Source organism: Chiloscyllium punctatum, chromosome 40 (assembly GCF_047496795.1).
Source record: "Chiloscyllium punctatum isolate Juve2018m chromosome 40, sChiPun1.3, whole genome shotgun sequence".
In the NCBI taxonomy this organism is placed as follows: Eukaryota; Metazoa; Chordata; class Chondrichthyes; order Orectolobiformes; family Hemiscylliidae; genus Chiloscyllium; species Chiloscyllium punctatum.
The window spans coordinates 34,089,561-34,108,409 of NC_092778.1; the positions used below are offsets into that span (position 1 = coordinate 34,089,561).

The window sequence follows — 18,849 nt, forward strand, 5'->3', positions numbered from 1 at the left end:
AAATGGGAAGAAGGATACAGGAGAGAGAGAGAGATAGAAGATGGTTATAGGGTGGGGGAGTGGAGGAGGAGGAGCATGGAGAAAGGAGATGGGAGGGCAGATGAGAAATGATAGCAGAGAAGGGGAGGAAGGAGAGTGGAGAGGGAGAGGAGGACTGACCGGGGTGGAGCTGAGGGATAGTGGGGGAGGAGGGGCAGAGGTGAAGGACAGGGGAGGGGAGGGGAGGGGAGCAATGGGAAGGGACGGAGGGACAGAGGGGAGGGGGTCAGAGGGATAGTGAGGAGGGGAGGAGAGGAGGAGGGGCAGAGGTGAAGGGCTGAGGGATAGTGAGGAGGGGCAGGCAGGACGGATTGTAGGCTGGTGGAGAGGGAGAGGAGCAGAGGGATGGTAAGGAGGGGGTGAGGGGAGGGACAGAGAGCAGAACCTGATGGGATAGGCAGGGAGGAAGGACAGAGGGGAGGGTCTGAGGGAGAGTGAGGAGGGGCAGAGGGAGGGTCTGAGGGATAGTAAGGAGGGGCAGAGGGAGGGTCTGAGGGAGAGTGAGGAGGGTCAGAGGGAGGGGATCAGGGGCAGAGGGAGGGGCTGAGAGATAGTGAGGAAGGGCAGAGGGAGGGTCTGAGGGATAGTGAGGAAGGGCAGAGGGAGGGTCTGAGGGATAGTGAGGAAGGGCAGAGGGAGGGGATGAGGGATAGTGAGGCGGGGCAGGGGGAGGGTCTGAGGGATGGCGAGGCGGGGCTGAGGGAAGGTTGTTCACTGCTGGTCGGCGGCTCTGTGCTGAGTGAGCAGCTGGGAGGAGCAGGATTTACTGAGTGTGTTCCAGCAGGGACAGTGTCAGTGTCTGTGTCTCCGGGAGGGGCAGGGGGGAGCCGGAACCCCTCTGACACCGGGCTGTGTCCTGTCTGGAAGCGGTGAGTGCAGGTGGACGGTGTGCGCGGAGCTGAGACAGACCGCGGTCTGGGAGAGAAGGGGACGCTGTTACCCGGAATAAGGAGCCCGAGGCTGGGAAGGAGAGAGAGAGAGAGAGAGGGGCAGTCCGATTCCCGAATGGCCACCGACTTTGGGGAACAGCTGCTGCTGGCGGAGTGGAGGGTGGTTTGCAGTAAGAAAGGATAAATCCGAGAATCATTTCACTGCTCGGGATTAGATGGGGACAGTTCATTGCAAAGGTTCATGCAACATTCGGAGTGAGAAGATGTCTCTGCACTGTCCTTTGAACAGCACTGCTGTGAGAAATGGCTTTCTGCTCCAGCCCCACAGTCCATTCCTATAAACTCTCCCAGCGGCTGCTGTTCGGCTTCACCCTGTCTCTGTCCCTCACCTATGTCTGCTACACTTTGCTGAGTTGTTACACCTCCCTGCGGTTCCCGGTGTCCCAGGGCAGTGAGCACAAGGCGGTCAGTGTTGGAGAGCCTCCCGGGGCCAGGCTGTGGCTGAGCGAGAGTAGCCCCACGTTCCAGGCGCTGGGCAGTGAGAGCCCTGCCGAGGTGGCGACCGTACACAGCTGGCTACTGGACCGGGAAGGCCAGGAGTCCAGCACCACGGACGAGGAGCTGAGCCGCAGCAACAGCACGCCGGACTTCGGGCTGCAGCGGCTGCCCCAGGCTATCATCATCGGGGTGAAGAAGGGAGGTACCCGGGCGCTACTGGAGGCCATCCGGGTGCACCCGGACGTCAGGGCGGTCGGTGTGGAGCCACACTTCTTCGACAGGCACTACGACCGGGGTCTGGAATGGTACAGGTAAGCTCCCCCTCCTCCCCATGAGTCCTCCTCCTCCACTAACACCTCACCTTCACATCTCCGGGCTCTCTCTGTGCACTTCAGTCTAGAGCTCCATTTCCATGCACTCAGTCTGTACCCACACCGGGCATTTTCACACCCCACACACTCCTGTGGGGAATACTAACCCCTTGAGTTTTTTTTAAGCTTCCAGTCCTGTCCAGGGAAAGTGTCACCCTTTACTTTGAAGGGATGGGTGAATGTTAGCCAGGGGGGCTGTTCAGAGTGGGAGCAGGGCGCTGTGAGCATTTCCCCGCTCAGCAGAGAGCGGCGCCTCCCTCTAACTGACAGCAGGGCTGGTTAGGAACATGCTTCTGTTCTGTAACTTGCTGAAAGCCACTCGAGCACAGCCAGTCTCCAAAAGACCCAATCAAATGGGTGGCCCTCCGGTAAAAGAGATGGAACCTCCAGATGCTGCCTACATCCTAAAGGCTGTAGTGACCTAATTGCGAGGGGAGCACCCATTCTCACCCCCCCCCCCCCCCATTCCCACTCTCCCCCCCCCCCCCCATTCCCACCCCCCCCCCCCCCATTCCCACCCCCCCCCCCCCCCCATTCCCACCCCCCCCCCCCATTCCCACCCCCCCCCCCCCCCCCATTCCCACCCCCCCCCCCCCCCCCCCCCATTCCCACTCAGCTGGGTCTGGGTTCCGAGCGGGAACTCGGGGCAAAGTTACAAGACTTGAGATCGAAGGGCAAACCCAGAGGTGACCACAGGAGATGCACCTGGTTTGGGAGAAGGCAGCATCAGTGTTTAATCTGAACGAAATGGCTGTGAATGTTCAAATCCACCTTATTTTCAGTTTCCTTTCCAAGTGTATTAGGTACAGTGGGATTGCAATGGGGAAAGAAGAGTCCGTTTATTTTGCTTAGTTGGGGAATGGGAGGTGGGACACAGCTCATTTGGTGTTGGCGCTCTTGTTACAATATATTCACTCCAGGTATCACATGGGCTAAGACCAATGAAGCCGCGTTTGTTCTCCTTGGGACAGCTCAGGTTCATAATGGAAGCTTTGGCAGGAGTGTCTACAATTAGGAAGAGTTTACAGTGACGGGAGGAACAGGAACTGGAGGACACCGATTTCACATAATTGGTAAAAGACCAGTGGGAAAATCTGAAGCTGGAGTTTTGTAAAGCGGCAAATGGTTGAGCTCAGGGTGAAAGGGTATAAGCAAAAGCAGTGGTAACTTTCAAAATGAAATCAAATAAATATTTGAAGACAAGATTTGGCGGGTTATGCAGAAAGGGCAGGGCAATGGGATAGTGTTTGCACATGAGGCTATAAGCTTCATTCTGCACAATCTTAAGATCTCAGCTGCCCTCCCACTGTGCTTGTTATCCTACAGGCTGTACTCTGACCAATGAGGACGTGTTGGGTTTCCCTGTCTCTGCCCCTGGGTAGGACTTGCTCCAACAAACCCTGCGAGTGCTGGGATGAAGTCATACCCACCATCCACATGAAGAGCTCACCGCTCCCACCTTGAGTCTCGCCATCGTCCACCCATTTCCGTGACCACACTCAAAGCCAGAGACTCGGCTCGGATTAGCTCCAGCTGTCTGTGCTCCAAGACTGTTCATGCCTTACTGCAGTCAGGGGAGATCAACAAAAGGAATAAATAGAGTAAAACAGTTAGGGAAAAGGGACGACGCTCTGCCTGAGGTTGGAGCAAATGAGAGAGATTGTCAAATTACCGTCCTCTTTTTTTGATTAGTTTTGTTGCCTTACATTCTCCCCCTCATTGAAGTCTACAGCTGTCTGAGCACATTGCATTCCCCCCAACTTGCTCTTTCCCGCCCTCTATGTTGTTCACCCAACCATTGTGCCTTCAGCTGTTGAGGCTGAAGTTCTGGATTTCCAGCCAACCCTCACCCACAAAAATAAATCCTGCTTCCCTCCATTACTTTAAAATGATGTTTGAAAGCTATCCCGTTGACCAGGGTTTTAATCGTTTGTCTTGTTCGTTCTTTGCATTGTTCAGCATCAGGTTTTGTTTCATGACCATCTTAGAGTAACTTACCGCATTACTGGTGCTACGTAAATGCAATTGTGATTGTTCCAAATGCTGAGTTACATTGAGAGGACCAGTCCCACCTCCCTGACAGTATGGGTAACTAGTATTCTCCCTAACCCTTTGAGTAGGCAGTTTGTATCTTCCTGACTTCTAAACTGTGATCTAATCCACATGCCTAGAAAAAACAAGCCACCATCAGGGACACCAGTCCCAGCTTCTGGTTTGAGGTAGATCATCATCAAAAAAGCAAAGATTATTGGCTATGAAGTATGTTGGGTATCCTAAGGATATGAAAATTGCTATATTTTTCTTTTTGTTGTTGGAAACTCCCGAGCAGACAGTAACACAAAAGTATCGCAGGATTTAGACATGGCTTTAAAAAAATGCAGCTTGTTGTCATGACAACTTGGACCTGTTTGCCAGGTCATTGCAAGCTATGGTTCAAGAGAAGCACTATCACAAAAATGGAACTTTTCTAGAAATAATTTACCGCTTATTCTGTCTGTCACGCTTCTTTCACATGTTTGTTGTGGTTGATAGCTGTAAGTGTAAATGTTTGGATGGCTGAGGAAAACTGGAAATATTTGGTCTTGGCTGGTACAGTGAGGTGATGCTGAAAAGGCAAGTGAGGAGAGCTAGGCTGCTGTGACTCCCTTTTCCCATTTCCTACCTAGACCCAGGAGTTGGTTCCAACTGCAGTGCCCTATTTCCTTTGCCAAGGCTAATCAGACTGAACTTGCCAGCCAATTAGCACCCACTTCTGCAATATAAATTAGCATGAACTTTGACATTCTTACGTTTGTTCTGATGTGCAAGACAAAATGATTTGGTGAAGTGTCTCCCTGTTCAAGTATTTATATTCCATTATTTGTTTCTCCCAGTTGAGCTAATTAAATAATGCGAAGAAGAGTTTTTAAAAATTAGATTACTTAGTGTGGAAACAGGCCCTTCGGCCCAACAAGTCCACACCGACCCGCCGAAGCGCAACCCACCCAGACCCATTCCCCTACATTTACCGAGCAAATCCTGCAAGTCTCAAAAGAGAGAGGGCTAATTTTATTGTAACTGAAAAACATTAAGCCAAGAATCAAAGTCTAGTAGAGCAGGACATAGCCACGGTGAAGATCAAAGTCTTTGTTTAAACACTTGGACTAAACCTCCTTAGCTTTCTTCAATCAGGTGGGAATAGATCATTATCTCAAGTTTCTGCACAAGATTATAATTGACCATTTCTGAGATCAGACTATGTTGCACACTTTCTAAGGCTTTACATTTACTGTAGTCTTCCAGCATCAAACTTGGCAACTGTCATTGCTGAAAATTGTACATGCAAACAGAGAATGTAGAACTGGTTAAATATGGTGGGTTACAACATATCACAAGAACCCCAGATTGTTCAGGCTGATAGTGTATCATCACCATCTTTCTGCTATCCTGCATCCCTGTCTTTCTCACTTCTTACTTTCCACATGGTCTTCACAGTCAGCATTAGAGATGGGGGAATTTGTATATGTAATTTTCTCCTGCAGCTTGGGGCTCTCCCTGAGTGTACAGAGGTGTAGAAACACTTTATTATTGCTCCTTGCACAGAGTTGAAATGGAGGAATGCCACTATTGTTAGGCCTTTTGCCCGAAACGTCGATTTCGCTGCTCCTTGGATGCTGCCTGAACTGCTGTGCTCTTCCAGCACCACTAATCCAGGCACTGATGTTAGTCTGACAGTGTTCTTGGGAGAGGCTGTGGAAAAAGTATCAGCCTGGTTCATATAGCAGAGGACAAGGGTGTGGAGGCAGCAGAGTAGTTTGATTAGATTCCCTACAGTATGGAAACAGGCCCTCAGTCCAACAAGTCCACACCAACCCTCCATTTACCCCTGACTAATGCACCTAACAGTCTGGGAAATTGACCATGGCCAATTCACCTAACCTGCACATCTTTGGATTGTGGGAGGAAACCCATGCATACATTGGGAGAATGTGCAAACTCCACACAGACGGTGACCCGAGCCTGCAATCGAACTGGGTCCCTGGCGCTGTGAGGCAGCAGGCCACCATGATCCCAAACTTTAGATTTGGAAACTTGAAGGAACCAGGGATGACTGAGGAAGGAAACAAATGCCACAGCTTGTAGGTCTGACAACATAATACATTGGAGTGAGAGTTTCCAGGATACCTGAAGCTGAGGTAGAACACGAGAGGGAGATCCAGAGGAGTAAGAACAGCTCTTCTGTGGGAACAGAAAACAAAAATTACACTTCAGCATTGTGATGTTAACACTGTTTCACTGTCCACAGAAACTGCTTGGGCATTTCCAGCATTTTCTGTTCCCGTTTTGAATTTCCAGAGTCTCTTATGCTTATATATAAATTCCAGAAGAGAACTGACCACAAATGTGTTGATGAGCAAAGGAAGACAAGAAAGGTTACTGAGAATGTCATGTTGCAACTTTGGCATGAGAGCTGATGGCTTATCGGGTAGCAAGCTGCTCTTTGGTTTCTGTTCTGATATTATATTCCTGTTCCTGCAGTGTTTTATTGAATTCAACCCAAAATGCATAGAGCTTTGAGGAATCACCTTACATTCACTTAACTAAAGGTGGCATTCATGTATTGCAGAGCTTGCTGCCTCTATGCACTTCCTATTACGTGCTTCACTCCCCATACTCAACAATCACACAGTAATCCAGCAGTTTAGTCATTTGAATTCAAGAGATCAAACTACCGTGAATCAATGCTAACGTATATAAACTCAGAGTAAACTCTCACCAACACTCTGGGTCACAAGTAAAGGGTCTGGAGAGTGAATCGCATTAATTTTTGACCCAGGCCCATTTTGAGTCTGCCTTCATGCTGTGTGCATGTGATTGGTGACTTGATGATTACAGATTTGCATGTCAAATATTTCTTGAATTATTATTATCAAGACTTATAAACTGGTTTCTCAAAGTGAGGGTTATATGTGCCTCTCACTTTCCTGTACATCGTTTAAAATTATATGGCTCGTATCTCTACTGAAGTTAATCCAGCTCCAACAAACCACCATTTAACAATTCCTCTGCCCAGTGCCATGTTATTTACTGTCTGCAATTCTACAATAAGAATCCAGCTGTTGTCACACAATTGCTCAGTAACTTCATCCTACCCTAAGCACCTTGTGCTAATGACTGTATCATTCCTTGCTCGGTACTCATTGTGCCATGGGAAGAGATTCCAGTTTGCTGTTGTTTGGTAAATAAGGCACATGCAAGCCTGAGAATTGGCAAGTATGTTTTTGTACTTGCATAGAAATATAATTGTCAATGTGAGGGCTTGAGGATCCCACTATAGCGTCTGACTGCTGTCAAATTATGCTGTGTTCTCTTCTGAATTGCTGTCTCCCTGGTATACTGTAGTCATTTCCCATATTGTATGAATGTGCTTTAACATTCTTGCTAATTGACCATCTCCAGCTGTCGGTGGTGAGCTTATTGAATGCTGGCCTTTCGGCTCAAGCCCAAGTTTGTGCAAACAAATGAAAGTCTTCTCCATCTGCTTGGACTGAGGACTTAGTCAAATGAATTTGTGTTATGTTCACTCCAGTTCCAAATATACTGCCAACTGGCACTAAATTGTCACTTTCAATCCATAGAAACTGCAAGATGACTGATGTGGGAAATGGAGAATGGGACTCTTCATGAGGTTTTGTCAGCACCTCCTGCTGGTGAGAAGCAAGTGTGACATGACCAATCAATCAGAGCATTAAAATGTATCTGCAGCGCTCTCTGATCAAATGTAGATCATTCTCTTGCACCCTTCCCCCTTGTTCAATGCCAGATTCAAAGAAAAATATAACGCATGTAGCGGAGATAGATTATGGTGTGAAAAATCACTGAAACCTCACATAGCATAACACTCAAAGCCTGATTAAACATTTGCCTCATGCCAGATAACACCAACTGGTACAGCCAAAGCTTTTGGCACCTTGAAGCCTTCAACATGTTCTAATTTAAGTCAGTTAAGCAGCAGGCTTGGCAATGCATTTAACCCATAATAGTCCAGAAGGGAAATTGTTTCCTACACTCACATAATAAATGCTCTTCTAGAATTCAACAGGGCAAATAACCTCAGGGTTTAGGAATGACAATCCTCCGATTTCAAGCTCTCAGAATCAACATTAAAGGATAGGGTGTAGAACTGGTTAAAGGCAGAATAAAGCTTTCTCTATGCTGGCTCAATATTAATTCTCAATGCAGGTACAGCATTTGATAGATAAATAGTAATACTCCCTCAACACTGTCCACTCAAATGCTTCTGGGGGTTACAGCACAGGTTAGATACAGAATAAAGATCCCTCGACCATGTCCCATTAAACATTAACCATATTTATTGATTGATTAATTTGTTAACTAGAAATGGTAGGTCAGGTGGTGTCAAACTGTAGCGAATGGTTATTTCTGCAGACAGCAGTAATTCCAGACAATTGCATCAACAATGAAGTTCTAGAGACTGAGGAACTTCATCTGTGTTGTTTAGCAGGAGTCTGAACTGCAGACATTTAGAAATTCAAGGAAGGAGAGACTTATGGAGATGTTATTCCATGAAGTAACGAAACCCCTTCAGTTAGTCAAATATTAGCATTGGTCAGTGACAAGGGAATATGAGTTCTAGTCAGGCTGGTTACTACAAACAAATGTTGCATCCTCCCTCCAGAAACAGTGTAATAATCGAAACAGGCTGCTCAGTGGTGGGGAAAATTTTAGAAAATAATTATTCAGGGGAAAGGAAGTAACAGTCAGTAATGCAAATGTGGGTTAATTAATGAAAGCTAGCATGGATTCATTAAGGATAAACTGTATTTAACTCTAACTGAGCTTGTTTTTTGTGAGAAACTGAGGGTTGGTGAAAGTAATGAGATTGTTTGGACATATGTGTACTTCCAGTACATATGCACTGAAGTGCAATGTATCTGGAAGCGAGATTAGAAGGTGTGAATTGGCTATCCACAAAACCTACACATCCCCAGACACTCAGGGCAATTTAGCATGGCCAATCCACCTAACCTACCCATCTTTGGACTGTAGGAGGGAACCCACACAGACATGGGGAGAACAGGCAAACTCCACACAGATGTTCACCCAAAGTTGGGATTGAATCTGGGTCCCTGGCACTGGGAAGTAGCAATGCTAGCCACTGTGCAGCCCTGTGTGCAATTCTGGCCACCCAATTATAGGAAAGATATTATTAAACTGGAGAGGATTCAGAAAAGATTTGCCAAGATGTTGCCAGGAATAGTGGGTTTGAGTTAGAAAGATAGACTGGAAAGGCTGGGACCTTTTTCACTGGAGCATAGGAGGTTGAGGGCTGACCTTATTGAGGTTTATAAAATCATGAGGGCAAAGATAAGGTGAATGAAAAATGTCTTTTTTCTAGGGTAGGAGAGTTCAAAACTAGGAAGCATATTTTTAAGGAGAGGGAGAAAGATTTTAAAAAGGGGCAACTCTTTTTGTACAGAGTGACTTGTATGTGGAATGAGCTACCAGGAGAAGTGGTAGATGTATGTACAGTTACAACATTTAAAAAGGATACTTGGAGAAGTTCATGAATAGGAAAGGTTTGGAAAGATATCTGCCAAATACAGGAAGGTGGAACGAGCTGAGCTCTGGAACATGATCAGGGTGGACAAGTTAGACGGAAGGGCCTGTTTCCATGCTGTCTGGCTATACCTGTCTCTATTATCATGGACAGGAGGAGAAATAATTTATCTTTATTGTTTTCCTCTTCTGTCTGTTGCGAGTTAAATTTTAATTTGTTTTTCATTTTCTTTTCTTTCCCTTGCAAAATAAGATGTATTATGTTCCCCATTTTCCAGCAAATATTCTCCATTCATAAAATTCAATTATTAAATCTCTTCTCACCCTAAAAATGTGTCCCAAGTCTTAAAATCCCCCATCCGAGGGAAAAGGCAACTACCCTTAACTATTTATACTTCCCATTATTTTAGAAACTTCTGTAAGGACACCTCTCAATCTCCTTTGCTCCAGTGGGGGAAAAGAAATCCCAGTCTCTCCAGCCTTTCTTTATAACTCAAACCTTTATATTCCAATAACATTCTGGTAAATCTCTTCTGAAACCTCTAGCTTAACAACATCCTTCCTATAACTGGGTGACTTGAACTGGACACAGTACTCCAGAAGTGGCCTCAACAAGGCCCTGTATAACCTCAACATGACACCCCAACGCCTGTACTCAAAAGGCTAAGTAATGTAGGCAAGGGTGCCAAACGCCTTTTTAACCACTGTATGAAGCAAACTGGAAAGAATTATGTGCCTGCACCCCTAAGAAAATAAGTCACAATTATGAATTACATTTTTAAAAATTGGCATTAAATACAAGTTGCTGTTAAATAGTGATCATTTCAGTTGTCTGGTCACAGATGTCCCTTTTACAGGTCAGATGCAGTTGAATTTTACACTAATTACAAACTGGAAGTTAGTTTACTTCGCCGACCACTAGAAGATTCTTTCTGGAATACAAAGTTTTGAGAGATCGAGGTCAGTATTAGTTAAGCATAGATGTGCTTTGCTCATTTCTCTTCTAGTTTAAAAAGCAGACCAGCAAATAAGTCACAGCTACATTATTAAAATTATTTTCAAACAACCAGTTTCAATCGCATGGCTGGGATGTTTGTTTGAGGCATTCCCACCATTCACACCATCTCCAATATAATGAGTTTCATGAGTTTCCTTTCCTATCACTGCATGGTAGGGTGGGGGCAACCCATTGCCTGTAACTGTGTTTTGTTAGCTTGCCTGGACTATCTATGCAATACCAGGAATGTGACATTCTAGGAGGATGGTGTCAGCTTTTGTCCCCTGGTTACTGCTGATCAGAACTTTATAGAAACTGGGCAACTAGCATCATGAAGTCAGTGAAAGTCATGTTGTCAGTCCAACAAAGAAATATAGTTTTTTTAAAAAAAAAGTTACTGTTGGTATTAACCTACTTAAATAATTGTTGCTTTTCTATTCCTATAATGAAAGTGATCAGGTTTGCACTTTCCTACATTATATGCCATCTGCCAGTTTCTGTCCATTACTTAGCCAATCTATATTCCTTTGAAGACGGTGTCCTCTTGGACTAATTTTCCTATTCATTTAGCTACTATACATTCAATCACTTCATTTAAGTCACTGATAGCATTTGTCAATAGTTGAAGCCCTAGTATGGATTCCTGTCTCAATCTACTAGTTATAGCTTGTCTACCAAAAAAAACATTAATCCCTACTCTCTGCATCCTATCAACTAACCAGTTCTTTATCCATGCTGAAACATTATCTCTGTACCCTTTGCTGTTATCTTGCGCAGTCACTTTTGGCTGCAAATTGACCCAGGTATATTGGTGTACAAATCACGAGAGGTGGTCCAATAGGTTATCAGAGTGGTTTATAAAGTAGTATCTTGGACTTTATAAATAGGGGAGGAGAGTACAAGGGATGAAACTTGGTTCAAACCTATTGAACGCACTTGTTTGACCTCAAAACCACAGAGAGAGCAAAAAAGCTTTGCAAGAATAGTTGAAAGAATGAGGAACTTTAGTAATATAGGTAGAGTAGAGAAGTTGGGGCTATTGTCCTTGGAGAGGATGAGGATAAACTCTGCAGCAGAGTAGATAGGAGGAAACTATTCCAGCTGGTGTATGAATTGCGAATGAGGGCACTGATTTTAAAATGATTGTTTCGTGTTACCTTGTACCAAAAAAAAAACACACCTTGTATTAAGTGAGTAATTAGGATTGGAATAGATTGAGAACCCAGATTAAAAACATGATTTTTTAAAAAGAAATTTGTAGAGTTATCTGGAGGAATAAATTGTAGGGGAAAAGGCAGGGGTGTGGGACTAGATGAGTTGTTTTGGCTAGGTGCCACCTCAAAAGAGGAATGGGATTCGGAATGTACTGATGGAGAAGTTTTTTGTGTCTCAGTTTGATGAACAGGTTGAGGTACTTGTTGCAAGATGAATGGAGGAAATTGACGACGGTATATAGTGCAGGAGCCTATCAAGTGGGCAGAATGAAATGGTACGTGTTAGTGAAGGGGACCAGTAAAGTTAGGAGAATAGATGCTATCTCCTGTCAATGATGAGAAGTTCTGACAGTTGTGTTGCCTGGTGCCGGGGTTAAAGCCATGTCTCTGAGTCTGGAGAGAAATTTGCATTGGGTTGGACCCAGTCCACAAAGGAACCGGCAAAATAGTCAGAATGTAGAATGATGTTTTGCTGAAAGTTTCTGAGTTCACAATCAAAATTAAAAGCAGGACCTGAAAAATAATCTCTGGATTGACCTTGAGCACATGTCAGCTCGCTAAGGTTAGAATGTTAAATGCAGAGCTGATGGAGTAGTATGGGAGACAGAGTTTCCCTTAATGGCCTTTGACACCTATACTAAGGAATGAGTGATTGGCCTGTTTGTGTAGACTCAGATTAAAATTGGCTGGCACTGGCATTGTAGCCAATTGAATAAGTAGTGCAGTAGATAATGTTTTAAACCATTTTGGGGGAAATGAGGGATTTGGAAGAATTCAAGAAAGGGTACATCTAAACACACTAAGGTAAATGTCAGGGCTATGAAGGAAAGCAATGTGAGAATAATTAGTATGGGTCAAAATGGACAGTGAGAGCTGGCATTTTCATTACTAAGATAATGTCAGGGAATTTAAAAAGGAAAAAATACATCAAAGCTAAATGTTCTGGATTGCACAAAGCATTCACAATAAATTGGATTCATTAAAGCACAGATAGAAATTAATGTGTTTAATTCAATACTTGACTCCATTGTCCTTGCAAATGACTGTTCACTTTCCCAGTACTTGGGCCTCCGCTATTTACGACCTATACAATCCAGAATGATAAGAGGTAAGTGGGAAAGTAAGTGGTGAGGAGAATGTACAAAGTTTGTTGGAGGTATATAGACAGACAGTTCAGGTAAGCAAGTATATAGCATATGTACTGCAATGTTGCAACGCGTTAACATTAAAATAGCTTAATGTTTTTTGAATGGTGAGAGATTTGGTAATATTTGTGTTTGGAGGAGTGATCTAAATGTCCTTGTGCATGAAACACAAAGTTAATATGCAGGTACGGGAAGCAGTTTGGTAGGCAAATAGAATGTAAACTTTTGTCACAAAGGGATTGGAGTAGAAGGGTAAAAATAAAACTTACTACAATTGTTCAGTTCAATGGTAAGCCCTCCACCTGAAATACTGTCTGCAGTTACTCAAGAAGGAGTGCATCAAAGATCTGTTTGGATAAAGGAAAGATTGAGTAGAGAAGGCATGCTTTCCATGTAGTTTAGAAGAATGAAAGATATAATTGAAACCTAACATTCTTAAAGGGCTTAGCAGGATCGATGCTAAGAATTTCTTTTCCATTAGGAGATAACGAACACTGGGATGCAGCCTCACAATCGGGGGGGGGGGGTAGGTATTTAAGACCAAGATGTGGAGGAACACTTTAATTCAAAGGATTGTGAATCTATGGGATTCTCCACCTCACTGGGCTGTGGATGTTCTGTCATTGAGAACATTCAAGACAGAGGCCAACCAATGTATAGGTGTGCAGGAATTAATTAAGGAGTATGGGGATAATTTGAGAAGGTAAGCAATTATCTTGTTGAATGGCTGAACAGAATTGAAGGACCTGATGGTCTATAATGAAATTGTAGCTTCAGATCTTATATATTCTTATGTTTAATCCCAGAGTAGGTACACCACTGGCTAAAGACAGAATGAAGCTCTCTCTAATGTCCCGATCTGCTTTATTGTATCAGTATGACATCTTTCATAACATACCTCAAGAAATCCAGAATCCTTTTGAGCATGACTTAAAGGCAGATTTTACGAATGCAGTCTAACAAATACATTCATTAAATTCATCCTTTAGTACCAATTAGTGCTAAAATCAGACAAATTTTATCCATGGATTGATGCCATGTGGGAATTATAAATAGGTTGCCCGGAATCCATTTCTGACGTCACTCCAACAGGCAGTAAAGAGCAGAGACCTGCTTGCACCCCTGTGTCTGGACTGAATTGTAGCAGGTTATGCGGTGGGTGGTGGTGGGGGGGTACCAGGACACGGTTTAAACAACTGCACCACCCACACACCTAAACACTCATTTACAGTCACAGCAGGACCCAAATTGCAATAAATTGGCACAATAGATTTCATGTAGACTTTACTTTGGAATCACAAAGATATTTCACCATCATCACAAATTAGCAACTAATTGTTTTTCATAAATCTGTGTGGGTGTTTGTGAAAATTGTTCTTGCATGACTGTCTAAAATTAGTTAAGTCATATTAAGAAAAGCTTTTATCAAAACCACCCAAACTCCTTAATTAAATTCTAGTCTGTAAGTCATTCCCAGCTATTTGTTAATGTGTATATATAGAAATCATCCACATCCTCAGTAAGTCTATAATTCACTTCGAGGTAATTCAAACAGTTCTATGCTCCCTCTGTAATGCACTGAATGGTTATTCTAGTCTATGTGCTTAAGTCTGTAGAGTTGATTGAACTCACTACTTTATTTAAATCATATTAAAGTGGTGTATTATTTCAATGGAGAAAGATTGCAGAACTCTATGGTACCGAAGGGATTTGGTGTCCTGATGGTCACAGGGAGTATGCATGCACAACAAATGATTAGGAAAGCAAATAAAACATTGGAGTTTATTGCAAAGAAAATGGAATATGAAATTAAGGCTAGTTTTACTATAGTATATGGCATTGGTGCTACTCCATGATATTGAACTTATAAGATGCAAGCTAGTAAATCTGTGAAAGCGGTAATATTCGGGTAATGGAGAGCTCCATAGAGTTGCAACATTTGACGTTTCCAAGTTTTAGAACATTAAATACTACTCACAGAAAAGGGCAATGGCTTGTTACAAGGTTATCACATAGGTCACTCAGTTTGGTTCAAGGATTACAGTGTAGTCACTTTAGTCAGTTGGAATCGGGGTGATGTTTGCTACCTTAAGGCTGCATATCAATTAGGTATTTAGGGGCAGAGTCTCCATCCCTGCTGTGGCTAGCCATTATGATGCCAGAAGAGTCCAGGGAGCCAGGTGGAGTCGGGCTGGTGTAGGGGTCGAAGGCTCTGAGAAAGGTTTGGGAGCTGTAAAGACTTAGAAGAAGCCATGTGCTATTAATAGTTCAGTGTAGCTGATAGCAAAGGTGAAGGAAACCCACAAGCATCTGAGTAAGAATAGAGTTTAGCGAAATGAAGGGGCAGTAGCAACTGGATGAAACTAGCTGTCTGTGAAAAGATGTACAGTGAGTAGCTGCTGAGAGGGGGAATGATCCTCTTGGTCAGTATAAAGCCAAGCTGTGCTCAGTCACATGTAAGTTAATCAGTGTGTGGTGGCTGACTTTAGAAAATGCACAGAGTCATTAGGTGGGGACTCTGTGGGGCTGGGAAAAATAGTTATTTACTGGTTTATCTCAGTTACATTAAATTAGTAAAATGTCAAATTGAAACAGGCCCAAGAAAATTAGTTTTCATCCTTCAAGAGAAAAATATCCCTCACTTAGTCACTCAGTTCTGATATTGCCTCACTGTATTTTTCTTCTTCACCCTATCTAATCTAATCTAATCTAGAATACAGACAGCTTTACCTCGATCTCTAATGCTGTGAACATTTGCCAAATAGACCACCTCAAGTCAACAATAGCTATCGTGTACACAAACACCACAACACATCAGTGAAATGTAGACTGTGTATCAGCCACACGTAAAAGTGCTGGAGAGGTTTCACCAGCAATTCCTTTGCCACATTCTCTGGATTCAATGGGAAGGCTCAGTTCCACAGGCAGCCAGACCAAAAAATCCCACAAGATCAATCACAATGGGTGTGACATGGCTAAAAAGTATTTCTCAACCTTGGTTTGCTCATCTCTCAAAAGGCCAGCATTTTTGGGAGGTCTAAGAAAGTGTTATAAAGACATCCTGAGGCAATATTGACATTAGTAACTGGGAGAAGCTTGCCACCAATCACTGAAAATCATTAAACAGCATACTGCTTTGAGTCCAAATGCCTTAATGATCAAATAGAGCAGCAACAAGGAAGGAAAGAAAGTAGAACAAGTCCTGCATTTCTGATCCACTGCCTCCTGGTACATCCTGCCCTGCCCATATAACCTTTGGGTTGAGAATTAGCTTGTTTCATCATATGACGATCCACTGCAGACACCCACAGTCCTGAGTAGACATCACTCTCCAATCATGGGGCAACTGGTGACTGTGATCAGTTCCATAGTGAAAGCTTCAGGACGTTTGCCCTGCTTTTGGCTCTAAATCATTGTCATTTTAATCTTGTCATGTGGCCCTTTGATCACTTCTCCTCAACCATCGGAAAGAGACCCTTTCTGTGTAAGAAGAAAGGTAAATACAGTGAAGGCTAGAAATTGGAAGTAAAAAGAGGAAATGTTGGCAACACTGTACAGATGTGGCAGCATTTGTAGAAAAAGAACAGGAGTTAATATTTTGTGTTTGTGATCTTTCATCAGGATATTGACATCATATAATCAGTATGGTCCTAATAAGTCACCCGCTTGTTAAACTCACTCTTTGTGCTTCTTCATACAAGGTGATGAATACCTGAAATCTATAATCTTCCCTTCCTTAAATGCCTAACATGCTGCATATAGCATGGAGTCCTATACTACGCACAATACCACAATTGTGCCTTTGATTAAGATTTAGTATGAACTCGTTACCACAGAGGAACCTTGATTATCCAAAGAAAATGTGCAGGAGTATTTCATTCAGTTAATTGAATTCCAGATAATCAAATACCAGATAACAAAGTTTCGCCAAGCATCTGATATTTGGATAATAAAGGTTCCTCTGTATTTGGCTTTTAAACTCTATGCATCTTGTGAGAAAGCCTAAACGTACCCAAGCTTTTTTCCTAGCCTTATGAACTGAAATGCTGCTGCCAATATTTTCTGAACTCCAGACCCCAAAGTCCTGCTGCTGGTTTAGAGGTAGCAAGTGAGTGAGGGGGCAGAGCTGAGCATGGAGGCCATCACCAAGGGGAAGGTGCTAGAAAAACTGAATGGCCTAAAGGTGGAGAAATCACCTGGACTAGCGGATGCATTAGTGGTGATCTTTCAAGAATTGCTAGACTCAGAGAGGATCCCAGGGGAATGGAAAATCACAAACGTGACAGCCCTGTTTAAAAAGAGAGTAATGCAAAAGACAGAAAATTACAGACCAGTTGGCCTAGCCTCGGTTGTGGTCAAGGTCCTGGAATCCATCGTGAAGGATGAGATTTCTGAATGCTTAGAAATGTATGGTAAAACAGGGCAAAGTCAGCATGGTTTCTTCAAGGGGAGGTCATGCCTGACAAACCTGTTAGAATTCTTTGAGGAAGTAATGAGCATGTTGGACTAATGAGAGTCAATGGATGTTATCTACCTTCCTTCAGAAAGGCTTTTGACACAGTGCCAGGAGGCTGCTGAGTCAGTTTTTGTCTCATGGTGTCAGAGGCAAGATGCTAACATGGATAGAAGCTTGGCTGTGTGGCAGAGAGTGGGGATAAAAGGGTCCTTCTCAGGATGGCAGCCGGAGATGAGGTATTGGGATCACAACTTTTCATTTTATACATTAATGATCTAGATGTAGGAACTGAAGGCATTATAGCTAAGTTTGCAGACAATCCATAGGTAGAGGGACAAGCAACATTGAGGAGGCGGGAGGCTGCAGAAGGATTTGGACAGGTTAGGAGAGTGGGCAAAGTAGTGGGCAAAGTAGTGGCAGATGGAGTACAATGTGGGAAAGTGTGAGGTCATGCACTTTGGTAGGAAGAATAGAGGCATGGACTATTTTCTAAATGGGAAGAAAATTCAGAAATCTGAAGTGCAAAGAGACTTGGGAGTTCTAATCCAAGATTCTCTCAAGGTAAACTTACAGGTTGAGTCAGTAGTTAGGAAGGCAAATGCAATGATGGCATTTATTTTGAGAGAACTTGAATATAAAAGCAGGATGTACTTCTGAGGCTCTATACAGCTCTGGTCAGACCACATTTGGAGTATTGTGTGCAGGTTTGGGCCCCCCATATCTCAGGAAGGATGTACTGGGCCTGGAGCATGTTCAGAGGAAGTTCATGAGAATGGTCCCAGGAATGAAAAGCTTAACATATGAGGAAAGTTTGAGGACTCTGGGTTTATACTGGATGGACTTTAGAAGGATGATGGGGGATCTAATTGAAACTTACTTCCTACCGAATGGCCTGTGCAGATTAGATGTTGGGAAGATGCTTCCATTGATAGGGGAGACCCAGGACCAAAGGGCACAGCCTTCGAGTAAAGGGAAGACCTTTTAGAATGGAGATGAAGGGAACCTAGCTCAGCCAGAGAGTGGTGAATCTATGGAATTCATTGCCACAGAAGGCTGTGGAGGCCAGGTCAGTGAGTACAGTACATTTAAGATGGAGATAGATTCTTGATTGATAAGGTGATCAAGGATTTCAGGAAGAAAGCCGAAGAATAGAGTTGAGAAACTTATCAGCGATGATTGAATGGTGGAGCAGACTCAGTGGGCTGAATGGCTTAACTTCTGCTGATATATCTCATGGCCTCAAATCTAGGAAGCAGAAATGATGGTGGGGGGAAAGAAATGAAAAAGATGGGAATCATTATTTGAGCTGCAAATAGTAGGACTCATCCAGAAAAGAAATTGAAGACAGGATTAATCTCAAAGCTGCAAAAAGTGGGAATCATTTAGTAAAACTGTAATTTAAGTCACAATCATTTATCAAACTGCAAGCAGTGGAATTCATTTAATAAAAGCATTAAAGAAAGAGAAATCATTTATTAAGCCCATGAACTTTGGGATTCATTTGAGTGAAACCACAAAGATGTTAAGTCTCATCTATTTTAGCTGTTAAAAGTGTGAATCCTTTACTTTAGCTGAGAGAAGGCAGCAATCCTCCTTCTGGCCACAGAACATAAGAAAATCCTCCAAAATAGCAGCACAGAGTGGCAACATTAGTACTGCAAAATAAAAACCATTAAGCA

The 18,849-nt window shown here is 43.5% G+C and overlaps 1 protein-coding gene across 2 annotated transcripts in view; it reads left to right on the forward strand.

Moving 5' to 3' along the window:
* Positions 1–769: 769 nt before the first annotated feature.
* Positions 770–18,849, forward strand: part of LOC140464451 (heparan sulfate glucosamine 3-O-sulfotransferase 4-like) — a 151,789-nt gene continuing 133,709 nt past the window's right edge. For both annotated transcript variants that reach the window (XM_072559511.1, XM_072559512.1), the window contains exon 1: positions 770–1,738. In XM_072559511.1, coding sequence (XP_072415612.1) covers positions 1,233–1,738 — 506 coding nt within the window. In that variant the 5' untranslated portion in view covers positions 770–1,232. The remainder of the gene's footprint in view (positions 1,739–18,849) is intronic.